The sequence below is a fragment of the Balaenoptera musculus genome, chromosome 5 (assembly GCF_009873245.2).
Source record: "Balaenoptera musculus isolate JJ_BM4_2016_0621 chromosome 5, mBalMus1.pri.v3, whole genome shotgun sequence".
NCBI classification, from domain to species: domain Eukaryota; kingdom Metazoa; phylum Chordata; class Mammalia; order Artiodactyla; family Balaenopteridae; genus Balaenoptera; species Balaenoptera musculus.
This window is the reverse complement of record NC_045789.1, coordinates 76339987-76355511: the sequence shown is the minus strand read 5'-3', so window position 1 is coordinate 76355511 and position 15525 is coordinate 76339987. Positions and strand designations below refer to the sequence as shown.

Below are 15525 nucleotides of genomic sequence, written 5' to 3'. Positions count from 1 at the left end.
AAGAAGGGTTTTGGTTGGCTTTGGCTCTATCAACCTTCCTTTAGGAAGAAGTTTCTCAATGAGCTTCTCCAAAAACATTTTAATAAATGAAAATAATTTAGCTTCTCTCTACAAGAGTTATTCATGGTTTTATCTCCAGAGCCTAGACTACACAGGTCTGAAAAGGAACACTGATCTGTACTGTATATTCAGAGTGCAAACAGCCTGGTAAAACACCACCTTTTTGGTCTTGGGTTCTTCATCCAACATGGCTAATGTTCTGGCAAACTCTTCATCTTCATGCAGTTGTCTCTCTAGCTGTAAAAAGCGTCAACACAGTGAGCTGCTTTTTTTCTTTTTGTAAATGAAAAGTTTTAAAATGTGTGGTTCATGATGCTTAAAAGAAACCGGAAAAACATTTCCCAGAAAGTAACTAGGACATTTTTTCACTTAATAGCTGAGTATCACAAGTTTCTTTCGCTAAGCCAAATTAGACTGCAGAACATATATCTCTAGTTTTGCAGGCATGATAGATAAATTGAGCATAGAGTTCCAAGTCTTTAGCTTTTTCTTAATGGTCCCAATGCAACACTTACAGATCTCTCATCTCTATTAATTTTAAACTCTGAAAAGAGTTCAGGAGAGAATCATTATCCTAACAGAAAAACAATAGCCTTGTGGGGGATGGGGGGGGGGCACACATAGAATTGAATCTATAAACCAAGAAAATTATATACCTTCTTGGCACACACAGTAAGATACATACTAATGCAACTATCACTAATATCATCAAACTTCTATTTTCAATTACTAATTCAAATGTATCTGTTCTGATATTTTTTTAAATTGAAGTATAGTAGACTTAACATTAGCATATTAGTTTAAGGGGTACAACACAGTAGTAATTTATCTGTCCTGACTTTTGAAAATTTAAGTCATTATATCAGAAGTTTTCCTAAAATGCTAATGTAACACGCAGACATTCTAGTCACCTCGCTGTTATTTCCAAATATTTTTACTTTCAGTAAAATGGAGCTCTTCCAGAAGAGAACGTGTGGAAGTAGAATATATTTCTCATTATAAATTAAACGGTTTTATGCTCCCTGATAAAATGGCCTAATACAATCTATTATTCTAACAAAGGAAAGGACCTCAAAATCCACCCAATCAAAAAGAAAAGGTTTAGAAACTGGTATAAGCCTGATAAGAGCTCAGTAACCAAGCCTCCTCTTGTCTATAAAATGAACTAACTCAAGCTACAAAGAACTATAAGCAAGCCAGACAGATGCAGATCAATATACTCTCTATTGCCTAATATTTCTTCACCATAACTGAACTACACATCTAATTTCTAAAAACAATATGAAAATCTTCATCATATAAAGGTCCTTCAAACTCTAAACTTCCAGTGGTCCTGCAAGGATTTCTGGTTGAACTTTACACCATTTTTCTAAAATTTCACACTAGGTAGTATACTTCTAGTAAAGAGGATTCTAGATGTTTTAGAAGACAGAAGAAATTTAAATACTTCCATTAGAAATTCATTACTGGTAATTATGGCATCATGCGACCAAAAGTCTTATATTTTAATACAATGTTTATTAGCACAGCAGATAGTGTTTAACATACTGACTTGCATGTTAGATTCTGGGCACACATTCACTAAATGAATAAACCAAAAGGTGAAAGTGAGGGGGGGAAAAGAAAATAGATGCTCTTAGAGGGATAATTAGGAAAGACATCATCAGTCAGTTATTAACACTCTGAAAGTCCTTCATCAGACTAATAAGTTACCCAAACAGGATACTGAAAGAATGTGATAGAAATGGGAAAACAGAGGATTGTGATACAAAGTGCCACACCTGGTTTGGAAAGGATAGGGTAAGCCTCCAGTATTTCAGACAGATAAGAAGTCAGGTCCCTAAAAACATCACTTCATGATTTTACCTAGGCCATCTGTCCTACCCTGAGTCATGTGGATATCTGTATGTAGTTTATAAAATTCAGTGTCGTCAATGAGATGGAAAAAGGTTTTGAAAACACATACTATAAACTGCCAAATTAATAAAATGTGAAAAGTCAGTATATTTCAGAAGACTAGAATACTGTTCTCTCACAACAATTGTTATCAAGAGCCCCTTCTTTGTATATGCAGAGCTGATTCACTTTGTTATAAAGCAGAAACTAACACACCATTGTAAAGCAATTATACTCCAATAAAGACGTTTAAAAAATAAAAAGAGCCTCTTCTTTGCCAAGCACTAAGAGGAACACTGATGTCACAACAGTTGAGACATAAACAGCCCTGGGAGGTAGAGTTTAAAGTCTACATACAGGAAGACACTGAAATAGCAATTTAAGAAGACACAAATAAACGTTAATAGTAGCTACAGGGCATACAGAAGGGATTTCTAACATAGTTTAGGGAATATGAGAAAGTGACACTTAAGCTAATAAACAGGAAGGAGGTTCAAACAGCAGGTACCAAGGTCTGGAGCCTCTGACAGAGACGAACACTCCCCCTTGAAATACCTTCTTCACTTGGCTTACATAAAATACCAAGCTTTCATCAGTGTCTTATAATTTTCTGCATACAGGTCTTTTGTCTCCTTAGGTAGGTTTATTCCTAGATATTTTATTCTTTTTGTTGCAATGGTAAATGGGAGTGTTTTCTTAATTTCACTTTCAGATTTTTCATCATTAGTGTATAGGAATGCAAGAGATTTCTGTGCATTAATTTTGTATCCTGCTACTTTACCAAATTCATTGATTAGCTCTAGTAGTTTTCTGGTAGCTTCTTTAGGATTCTCTACGTATAGTATCATGTCATCTGCAAACAGTGACAGCTTTACTTCTTCTTTTCCGATTTGGATTCCTTTTATTTCTTTTTCTACTCTGACTGCTGTGGCTAAAACTTCCAAAACTATGTTGAATAATAGTGGTGAGAATGGGCAACCCTGTCTTGTTCCTGATCTTAGTGGAAATGGTTTCAGTTTTTCACCATTGAGGACAATGTTGGCTGTGGGTTTGTCATATATGGCCTTTATTATGTTGAGGAAAGTTCCCTCTATGCCTACTTTCTGCAGGGCTTTTATCATAAATGGGTGTTGAATTTTGTCGAAAGCTTTCTCTGCATCTATTGAGATGATCATATGGTTTTTCTGATTCAATTTGTTAATATGGTGTATCACGTTGATTGATTTGCGTATATTGAAGAATCCTTGCATTCCTGGAATAAACCTCACTTAATCATGGTGTATGATCCTTTTAATGTGCTGTTGGATTCTGTTTGCTAGTATTTTGTTGAGGATTTTTGCATCTATGTTCATCAGTGATATTGGCCTGTAGTTTTCTTTCTTTGTGACATCTTTGTCTGGTTTTGGTACCAGAGTGATGGTGGCCTCGTAGAATGAGTTGGGGAGTGTTCCTGGAGAGATATACCATGTTCTTGGATTGGAAGAATCAACATTGTCAAAATGACTCTACTACCCAAAGCAATCTACAGATTCAATGCAATCCCTATCAAACTACCACTGGCATTTTTCACAGAACTAGAACAAAAAATTTCACAATTTGTATGGAAACACAAAAGACCCCGAATAGCCAAAGCAATCTTGAGAACGAGAAAAGGAGCTGGAGGAATCAGGCTCCCTGACTTCAGACTATACTACAAAGCTACAGTAATCAAGACAGTATGGTACTGGCACAAAAACAGAAATATAGATCAATGGAACAGGATAGAAAGCCCAGAGATAAACCCACGTACATAATGCCACCTTATCTTTGATAAAGGAGGCAAGCATATACAGTGGAGAAAAGACAGCCTCTTCAATAAGTGGTGCTGGGAAAACTGGACAGGTACATGTAAAAGTACGAAATTAGAACACTCCCTAACACCATACACAAAAATAAACTCAAAATGGATTAAAGACCTAAATGTAAGGCCAGACACTATCAAACTCTTAGAGGAAAACATAGGCAGAACACTCTATGACATAAATCACAGCAAGATCCTTTTTGACCCACCTCCTAGAGAAATGGAAATAAAAACAAAAATAAACAAATGGGACCTAATGAAACTTAAAAGCTTTTGCACAGCAAAGGAAACCATAAACAAGACCAAAAGGCAACCCTCAGAATGGGAGAAAAGTATTTGCAAATGAAGCAACTGACAAAGGATTAATCTCCAAAATTTACAAGCAGCTCATGCAGCTCAATAACAAAAAAACAAACAACCCAATCAAAAAATGGGCAGAGGACCTAAATAGACATTTCTCCAAAGAAGATATACAGATTGCCAACAAACACATGAAAGAATGCTCAACATCATTAATCATTAGAGAAATGCAAATCAAAACTACAATGAGATATCATCTCACACCAGTCAGAATGGCCATCATCAAAAAATCTAGAAACAATAAATGCTGGAGAGGGTGTGGAGAAAATAGAACACTCTTGCACTGTTGATGGGAATGTAAATTGATACAGCCACTATGGAGAACAGTATGGAGGTTCCTTACAAAACTACAAATGGAACTACCATACGACCCAGCAATCCCACTACTGGGCATATACCCTGAGAAAACCATAATTCAAAAAGAGTCACGTACCAAAATGTTCACTGCAGCTCTATTTACAATAGCCAGGACATGGAAGCAACCTAAGTGTCCATCATCGGATGAATGGATAAAGAAGATGTGGCACATATATACAATGGAATATTACTCAGCCATAAAAAGAAACGAAATTGAGTTATTTGTAGTGAGGTGGATGGAGTTAGAGTCTGTCATACAGAGTGAAGTAAGTCAGAAAGAGAAAAAACAAATACAGTATGCTAACACATATATATGGAATCTAAGGGAAAAAAAAAAGTCATGAAGAACCTAGTGGTAAGACGGGAATAAAGACACAGACCTACTAGAGAATGGACTTGAGGATATGGGGAGGGGGAAGGGTAAGCTGTGACAAAGTGAGAGAGTGGCATGGACATATATACACTACCAAACGTAAAATAGCTAGCTAGTGGGAAGCAGCCGCATAGCACAGGGAGATCAGCTCAGTGCTTTGTGACCACCTAGAGGGGTGGGATAGGGAGGGTGGGAGGGAGGGAGATGCAAGAGGGAAGAGATATGGGAACATATGTATACGTATAACTGATTCACTTTGTTATAAAGCAGAAACTAACACACCATTGTAAAGCAATTATACTCCAATAAAGATGTTAAAAAAGATAAATAAATAAATTAAAATTAAATACCAAGCTTTCCTGATTGTCCTACTTCACTAGCCACTTTCTTTAAATCTCCTCTGCTGGATCATCCTTCTCTTCCTGACCTCTCATTGTTAACAGGGCCCCAGAGCTCAATCCTGAGACTTCTTTTCTGTTTACAGTTCTCTCCCCATGATCTCATCTAGTTACACTGGTTTTAATACCATTCAAATGTTAATGATCCCAAATAAATATCTTCAGCTTAGACCTCTCCCCTGAGCTCCAGATTCCTCTACCCAACTACCCACTCTGCATCTCCATTTGGAAGCCTATTAGGCATCTCAAACTTATGTGCAAAACAGAATTCTTGATATCCCTGTACCAGTGTTCCAGTCTTAATAAATGATATCACCATTCACCCAGTTGCTCAAGCCGAAAAACATGGAGTCATCTTTGAATCTTCTCTTTCCCTCATACCTTACGTCCAGTCTATCTGCAACAACTTGAAGGTTGCACCTTCAAAGCATATACAGATGATGACCACTTCTCACTACCTCTTCCATTACCCCCATCCTGGTAAAAGCCAACATATTCTCTCACCTCCCCTACCGTAACAGTCTCCAAAATGATCGGCTTTTGCTCTTGCCCACCGTGGTTTCTTTAGCTTCATAGCAGCCAGAATAATTTTCTTTTAAGATCCATCAAAAGTCATGTCATTTCTCTATTCAATACTCCAATGGCTTCTCATCTCACAGAGACTAAAATCCAAACTCCTTACCATCCCAAGTCCTTCCAGTAGGTACCAAAGACCAGTCATGACATAACAGGATTTGCTGCTGGTCATTTCTTCCAAACTCATCAAACTCAAACATTTCTACCTCAGGATGCTTACACCTGCTATTCTCTATGTTTAGAGGAAATCTTCCTCCAGGTAGAAGGAAGCCCCATGGCTCACCATTATCATGAATTATGTGCCCCAATGTCACTTCCTCAGAGGGGTTTTCCTAACCCCTGTATTTCAAATAGAACACTCATAACCCCACTGATCATTCCTTTACTTTTCCTCGTAGTATTTATAATGATCTGACATTTTTTTTTTTTTTAATTTCGGTATCCTTAACACCTAGAAGTGTGCCACGCACTCAGTAAGTGCTCAATAAATACTTACTGAATGAATGTAACAGGTTCACTACAAAGGGCACTCTGAACTGAAGATAGATTTAGAGATCACCAGCATATGCATAGTACTTAAAGCCACAGGAGTAGATGAGATTGCCCAGAGTGGAAAGAGAAGAGATATGACCAAGTTAAATTATTTTAACTATTCTAAAGGAGGGTTCCATTCAAAGAAATCTAATAATAAATCTTTAGTTATCCTCTGCTCTCATTATCTTTTATATAAACTTAGATTTTCATATAGTATTAGATTTTAACTTATTTTACACATAACTCTTACAATGAGGCTCAATCCAAAATGAAACTAGAACTATCTTAATTGTCTGCCTGAGTAGACTAAATAGCAAGTGACAACATCAAGGTGCTAATGATATCTAAAGAAAATGCTAATACCTCTGCATCTTCATCAAGTTGCAATTGCTTGGCGATGGCTTCATCATTTAATCTGGAATCATCTGCACTTTGTGAAGGCTATATTTCAAGGAAAATCAAGCAAGATCAGCATAAACCTTAAGTTCAAAGTAAGGTGCTTTTTCTTAACTAGCTGAATAAATACACCAATGAGAGATAAATCTATCAGTTATGAAATAGACTCAATGCACACCAGCCAAAAATTACGTTCATGGCTACTCCGTGACCACATCCAATATCTTAACAGGCAAATATCCTACAGACAGATGATTCTCACTTAATTCTATTGAAATATTCAAAAGAAGTACCCCCCAAAACCCTAGAGACTAACGTCTTGGCTTCAGAAGTAGTCCAGAACATTGGCACACCAATACATGAGAAAGATTACCTTGTCTAACAGAGGTACTAAAGAAATCAACACACACACTGCTCGGCAGGCTTCCACGCAGGGAACTACTTTCACTAACTTATCTGTATTTGTTTCCTAAATGTCCAGGAAAAGATGAATCCAACATCAGCCAAAATAGAGAAGGTCACAAGTATAGCATAGGGAGGCTCTATTCTAAGTTATGTGTTCATGACCTCATTTGGGAACAATTATATTGTCTGAGGTCAAGAGTAAAATGAGTTTGCATTCTGAGTATTTAAATTCTAAGAATCACAATTCATTCTTATGACTTAAATGATCTTTTCTCACTTTCAAATATTAAAAACTTAAATGTGTGATATTCTAACTTGGTCGTCCTCCAACATAATAGCAATACATTTTACCCATAATCATAGGAAAATTGTTTTCATCAATAAAATGTTGGTCTATTCATAAAATCCAATTTCACCTCTTATGAATAACTGAACGGGTACAAATCCTGAACATTCCTGCTTGCCTGCAGAACACTCACCTCTTTTCTTCTGCTTGCCACCATCTTCTTATCCGATCTTTGGACACTTGCCGTTCCAAAATAATCAAGCACTGATGTGGGGGTAAGTTTCATCGGTGACAAAGGCTTATTCTTAGTGTTTAGTGTCTTAGTGTTTTCTTCATTCTTTTTCATGTTTGATGCTCCAAGATAACTATTTGGAGATCCTCCATTCTCTTTTGACTTAGAGGCTGCCTTCTTACACACAAAGTCATCTTCTTCATCTTAAATGAAATATGATCAGATATGGCTTGATAAAATATCAATTCTAATTACAAAAGCAACCACTTCCACCAACTTTATAAAAAATATACAAGTGCTATGGAATGCTAATGATTTTCTTTTCTTCCTATCTCCTAAATTCAACAGTTATCCTCACATTTACCAGTGCCAGGTCTGTAATACACCATCTCCCCCAATTACTACCCAGAGTACACAAACGTGTATATTTACTCATGTATTCAACAAATAATTACTGAGCATCCATTATGTGCTAGGCACTGAAGATACAGCAGTGAATAAAAAAGACAAAATCCCTGCCCTCATGGAGCTTGGAACCTAGAAGAGGAAACAGATACAGAAATAAACATATACTGTCAAGTTATAAGTGCTATGAAGAAAAGTAAGACAGAATGAAAAGAATTAGAGAGTGATGAAGGGTGCTCTTTTAGATAGGGTAGTCAGGGAAAGCTTCTTGATAAGCCACATTTGAAGAGAGCCCTGAAATGAAGTTACCTCAGGCAAGAATGTTCAGGCAATGAAAACTACAAGTGCAAAAGCCTTAAACTGAGTGTGCTTGGAGGTTCCTGTGACTGCAGCAGAATGAAGTGGGTACACCACAAGAGTTAAGGTGAGAGAGGTAGAGGCCAAATCCCATAGAACTTTGTAGATCACAGAAGGAATTTTAGGTTTTATTTTAGAATGGGGATCCACCAGAGAATTTTCAGCAGAGTTGTGCGTAATCCAACTTAAGTCACGTCCTTTGGAGAACACACTGTCAAAGGATAAAAGCAAATGCAGGGAGACCATTTAGGGAGCTATTCTACATAGTTCCAGAAGAAATGCTGAAGCCTTGGACTAGGGTGGTATTTGCAGAGGTGTTAAGAAGTTGTCAGAGTCTAGCTATACATCGAAGGTGGACTATCTAGCAATATCTAACTATTCATTGAAGACTTTAAACACTTTGTCTTATAACATTTTCTTTCCAAAAAGTTTCCATTGAACATCTGGCTTTAAAAGTCTTTCTAAGCATTCATGACAATGCATAGATAATTAAAGACCCCAAAAATGCACCTCAAAAGGGTCTCAGTAAACTTTTTTGTTTGATTCAGTGATTCGCAAGATAAAAAGCTTTTTACTTTGGCCTAATAACAAAAGAAATCCAATAAAAAGAAAAATCTAAAAGGCAGTTGTGAAGACTAGGTCAGATCACTGTGGGGGAGGGAGGGTTCACTTTATAAGTTTGGTATTCAAGGCCACATATGAATGGGTCTTACCTCCTCTCAAGTACTCATTCAACTACTAGTATTTGCTAAGGGTCATACATGCCAAGCACTGTGCTGTTCCTAGGTGCTGCCATCTCAAACAAAAAAGTATCCAAGATATGTAAAAATCAAGAAGGATTTAGTCTGACTCTCTAATTATTATATTTATATTAAAATTAAACTATAAACTTTACAAAGCATAAATAACTCTTACAGGTTTCTGAGTACTAAATGTAAAAAGTAATCCACTATTTAAAGCAAGAGCAGAGTAGACACCTCTGAGGATGTCCATACCGTTCACTATAAGCCTACTTTCCCTAAGGACTTACACCCCACTCCACCCTCCAGGGGCCTCCAATAACCACAGATATATTTATTAGATGGTTCCATATTCCTTGCCATCACAAACCGGACCAGGACTGGGCACTTGAACAAGGTGGGGCGAATCTTACCCTTGATCAGTTTGCTGAACTAATGTGTTTAAACTAAGGTGCTAAAGGTTTATTTTTGCATGCAATGACATTCAGCAATGGCCTTCTAATAAATTCCATTTTGCTTACAACAAGCTAGGTTTTCTTCTTAACCTGCAACCAAAGATTTTAGGTAAAGCACACTTGTTTTCTTATCTTCAACTATAGCCAATCTACTGTCAAGATTAAATTAAAAATTCATTCATCAATCCTTCTAAGCACATCCAAGGCTTGATACACTTACCAGATTTCAATCCATGTATTGACAAGAGTCAACAGACTAAGTTTAGTCACTCATATATCTGTTCTTCCTACATGACAACCAGTCCTTCTCTGCCTCTGCCATCTGATTCAGATGGTTCTGCAAAGGTTAGGTGACATTATCCCCATTCCACTTAGGTATGATAGCCACGTAAATCACTCATAACCATCCTAGTAACCATTGATAATATAATCTGAAACTCCTTCCCTCTTCTCTAAGATAACAACATAATGAATTGTTATATTATTGAAATCCAATTTTTTATAATTTAAGGTTTGTCTATTTTAAATCCCTAGACACAGTTAAGCTGTAGCATAACCAAACCAGTAGCATTCAACAACAAACTATTCTACCTTAGCAGTCAAAACAAATTATACGAAATCCCCTTAAAAGAAGATTCAAAACAAAATTAACATTGCTGGGACTTCCCTGGTGGCGCACTGGTTAAGAATCCTCCTGCCAATGTAGGGGACACAGGTTCAATCCCTGGTCCGGGAAGATCCCACATGCCATGGAGCTACTAAGTTCGTGCGCTACAACTACTAAGCCTGCACTCTAGAGCCCGCGAGCCACAACTACTGAGCCCGCGCACCTAGAGCTCGTGCTCCACAACAAGAGAAGCCACTGCAACAAGAAGCCCGCACACAGCAATGAAGAGTAGCTCCTGCTTGCCGCAAATAGAGAAAGCCCACGTGTGGCAACGAAGACCCAATGGAGCCCTAAATAAATAAATAAATAAATAAATTTATTTATTTTTAAAAATAATAACAACATTGTTGATATCCTGGCTTTAATAAAAATAAAATAAAATAAGAAAGCCACAAAACTGGAACCTCCTAAGTACAGATATCCAATATATCTTCTTAGGCAGTAAGTGCAAAGTTAAACGCATATCTAGTATATACAAGACAAGACTTCCAATCTTATCTGAGAGCTTATTAAATTTTATAATTTTTACTTGGTTTGTTTTGAATTCAACAACTGTACTTCTGGGGAGGAAGGATTTCCTTAATGGAGAAAGAACAAAATTAAACTGTATCTGCAAAATGACAGTCTTCTACTAGTTTTTCCCTCGCTTTAAAAATGCCAAAAGCAGTAACATTCCATTTCCACTACCCCTAGCCATGTGTACAAGCAGTATGACAGAAAATCCCAGAACTGAATGGACCAAGTCAACCACTATGTTTTTCTGTTATAGTTCTTCCCCTTCACTCAAGAACTTCCTTAGTATATAAAATATTGTAATTGTCCTTAAGCAATTAACTCAAACAAGATCAATCACTGATATTTGGTATAGACTCAGAAAGGGAAACAATGGTATTGTAGATATTTGCAATCCCTAGCTTAACGCTTTCTCCAGCAATCTCATAAATATTCACAGGTAACAGATGAGCATGAAATTTAGTGAGATCAAGAATTTCTAAGACTACCAGATTAAAAAGATTGTTGGCAAGGGTGTAGGGAAATGGGACCTTTACATACGCAATAGGCAATAGTATTTTAAAATAGTAAATTAAAAAAAATCTTTACGGGGGGCAATCTTGCAACATGTATCAAAACCTCACAAATGCATACCCATTAGTTGGATCCAGCAATTCCACTTCTTTTTTAAATTTTTTTTTTATTTTGGCCGCACCAGGTCTCAGTTGCTACACGCAGGATCTTCATTGCGGCACGCGGGATCTTTAGCTGCAGCATGCAGGTGGCATCTAGTTCCCTGACCAGGGATCCAACCCGGGCCCCTGCATTGGGAGCACAGAGTCTTACCCACTGGACCACCAGGAAAGTCCCAGCAATTCCACTTCTAACTAATTAGTCTAAAAACAAAACGGGGGGGGGGGGGGGGGCTCTTCCCTGGTGGCGCAGTGGTTAGGAATCCGCCTGCCAATGCAGGGGACATGGGTTCGAGCCCTGGTCCAGGAAGATCCCACATGCCGCGGGGCAACTAAGCCCGTGCACCACAACTAATGAGCCTGCACTCTAGACCCTGCGAGCCACAACTACTAAAGCCCACGGGCTTAGAGCCTGGGCTCTGCAAAAAGAGAAGCCACCAAAATGAGAAGCCTGCGCGCTGCAACAAAGGCCCAACGCAGCCAAAAATAAGTAAATTAAATAAATAAAATTTAAAGTAAATAAATTAATTAAAACAGGGACTTCCATGGTGGTCCAGTGGGTAAGACCCCGCGCTTCCACTGCAGGGGGCGCAGCTTCGATCCCTGGTCGGGGAACGAAGATCCCACATGCTGCACACCGAGGCCAAAAAAAAACAAAACAAATGAACATGTACACAAAGATATATGTACAAAAATGCTTATCATGGCATTTGTCCATTCAAAAGTATGGAGAAAAGACTGCAAGAGGGCAAGAAAAGATGAAGGAAAAATTCAGGGACTAATACAGTTTAGACAAAAAAGACAGCCTCAACTATGACAGTTGCACCAAAGATAGAAATAAGTGAACATTGTTTATAAAGTGGGAAAACAAATAACCTGAGTTCCTACTATTATGTTCAACCATGTAATGAATTATGCAACAACCAAAAATTATAATGCATACCCATATTTACTGACATCAAGATATTCGTATGTGTATTAAGTGATAAAAGAGATACTACAAGATGTTTAGTGATATATCTAAATCTACCCATCTATGTATTTATAGATATGCTTTTAAATTCACGTTCAAAGATCTGAAAAGAATAAAATGTTACCAACTTTTATCTCTGGATAGGGGATTCTGGGTGATTTTTCATTTCTTTCATCGTATCTTTTTCATCTGTATATTACAATTCTCTTTCTTTTTAACCTACGTCTCATATTTTACAACAAATTGACTATCTCCTAGAAACTCTGTCCCCTTGGCTTTCTGAGACAGAAAAGGTTTGGCTTTAGTTTCTCCCTCCTCTCCATTTTTCTTTGCTTACTTCTTCCATTATTTATTAGCATCTCTGCTTATTCTGTCACTAGCTTCAGGGACTTCATGGTATCTTTTTATCTAATTTATGATATAATTAGTTTATAATAGTTATCATTATTGAACATTAAACTCCATGCCAGGTACTCTACCACATTCTTTATAATGCATTATCTTTAGTCAACTAGTTCTCTTATTCCATACATGGATTCCATTTTCCACATTCCTGGCAAATGCAGACTGGGCTTAAATACTTTCAAAATTGAGCAGTGTAATTCAACGTGACCTCCTCTTTCTTTGGTGAACAGCACTACTGTACTCTTTAGAAAAGTTCTTCCTTATATTAAGCCAAAACACTTCCCTGTGAATTCCACCTATTTTCCTTAATTAATCTTTTTTCACATTCAGTGTTTGAAGACTGCCTTCGTTTTCTTCTTTAGCTCCTCTTCCCTACAAATGGTAAAGTTTCAAACCACTCACCATTTGGGTTATTGGAAAGATTAGATTTTTAAAAATCAAAGTGCCCAGTATAGTACCTCGCCATGTTATAATAAACATTCAATAAACAATAAAGCAGTATTCTCTGGTGAAAACAATACTGAACCAAAAGTCCAGAAAACTAAAATGCTAACCTGACTTCGACTTTCTATTGTTATTTTAATTAATTATCTGGGATTCGTTGTCCTCTGCAAAATGTTGGACCAGACAAACTCTTTTAAGATTTTCCCTTCTATAATTCTGAAAAATCTGTGGATAGTCACATAGATTTTGTAGCTACTGTACTCAATACTGGTGAGAATGTGATAAGTCTGTACTAATATAAACACTAACTATGAAAGTGTAAACTACTGGGTTAGCCAAAAAAGTTCGTTTGGGTTTTTCTGTAACATCTTACGAAAAACCCAAATGAACTTTTTGGTCAACCCAATAGAATGACTTTTCTAGAAAGCAATTTGGCAAAATATATCTAGAACCTTAAAGAAGTTCATAACCTTTAGCATAGTAATTCTTAGAGATAATGAGAGGTGCTGACAAACATTTATATACAAATATATTCATCACACTACTAAGAACATTAAAAATGTAGGCAACAAAAATAATTAAAACTGGAAGGGCTATATACATTGTGATCTAGTCATACAATGAATTCATGCAGTCAAAAAAAATTAAGCCCAATTTCAAAGCTCAAAAAAAAATTATGAAAACAGTAAAATTAAGCTGGCAAAAAACCAAAAAATGCATCACTTTGTTCTTTAGGTTAGCCTTAAACATCACTCCTAAAAGAGAGCTTCTTTCCAAAGCCTTCTCTACTAGAGCTCTTTTTACAATGAGTTTAAAGTTAACAATGTCTTCAAGCTACAGATCCCAAAAATATACTACATCTAAACATAGACATAATTTTATAAACATTTGCATAAATATTGAGTAAAAATGTAATTTTCAAGAAAAAATATGGAAATATTCTGCATGAAATTTCAAGTATGCTTTCACTGTACTAAGCAAAAATTGTATACAAGGTCCTTTGTTCTCTACTAACCACAAAATAAATGGTTCTCCAAGTCCCCCTGGAAAGCAGGACCAATTCTAGTGAAATACAGTTATGCAAAAAGGAAAAAAAATATTGACTTGCTTGATTTAATGCTCATTTAGTGTCCTGTGATTTGTGAACTTCTCCATAGTCCTTATAGTTACATGGACCTGTAACTATAAGGCTGTGACCATCCTTATGTAAAATAAATATTTTACAATTCTACACAATGTGTAGAGATGGAACATCCCAAATAAAGTTATGGTTGTTTTTCTTTTTTAACATTTGTTCTTGTTTTGTAATGAGCCTAAATTTGTTCTGCCTTGTCAGAAGCCAAAGGCAAAACTGTGTTCTCTTCTTGGCATTAACTTAAAATAATGATAAACAGATCTAAGTCAGATTTCTGTGACCTAGTTGAAAATCATGGGCAACTGAACACTTAGAATCTCCCCCCAGGATATCTGACTCCTTATAAAAACACCATTTATTTTTATTTATATACAACATAACCTCAAATGTGGTAAGAATCACCACGTAAACTAGCATTATCCAACATACAGCAGAGGAATTGCCTGGAAGAGAAGATTGCTTTGCCACTCTGAGTTAGATACATTCATTTATTTAAAAGGATAACAAATGAAAGAGCAAGAAAATAATGTGCAGGTCTCTAAAAAAATCTAATTCTGAAGTTCCTACTGCTGAGAGTTTGGGATTCTGATTTTTTTCCTTCAGTGTGAAACACACAGAAACCAAATTAATGGAGACCATCCGAGAGAATTTGGTTACAGAGATTAAAAATAATTTATTTTGCAACAAGTCAGAAACTAAAAAGGGAATCTGAGTCGTTAGAGCCTTTTTCTACTAAGTTCCTTTTCAATACTTCCTTGAGTCAAAAATCCAAACTGTCATTTTGGTTGTGGACATAGAGAAAGGTTCATGCATATTCCAAGTCTTCAATAAACATTTGTTAATTCAGTAGACGGAAGAGAAACTACACATGTCATCTTTGCACCACCTATAGGGTGTGAGAATCAGACATTCTGGGGAGAATCACTGAATGATTTACGTGGTGAATCAGATATATTTCAGTATAATGAAATAAAACTGAGACTGCTCATCCTTAATCAAGAAATTCAGAGATATCATGATTCTTTACTAATAAATCCTCTTAGAATC

The 15525-nt window shown here is 36.6% G+C and overlaps 1 protein-coding gene across 3 annotated transcripts in view; it reads right to left on the bottom strand.

Annotated features, from left to right (window-relative positions):
• Positions 1-15525, bottom strand: part of RFC1 (replication factor C subunit 1) — a 73774-nt gene that overhangs the window by 29098 nt on the left and 29151 nt on the right. For all 3 annotated transcript variants that reach the window (XM_036852396.1, XM_036852398.1, XM_036852397.1), the window contains exons 5-7: positions 7675-7916; positions 6758-6835; positions 220-297 (exon numbers count right to left, since the gene is read on the bottom strand). In XM_036852396.1, coding sequence (XP_036708291.1) covers positions 220-297; positions 6758-6835; positions 7675-7916 — 398 coding nt within the window. The remainder of the gene's footprint in view (positions 1-219; positions 298-6757; positions 6836-7674; positions 7917-15525) is intronic.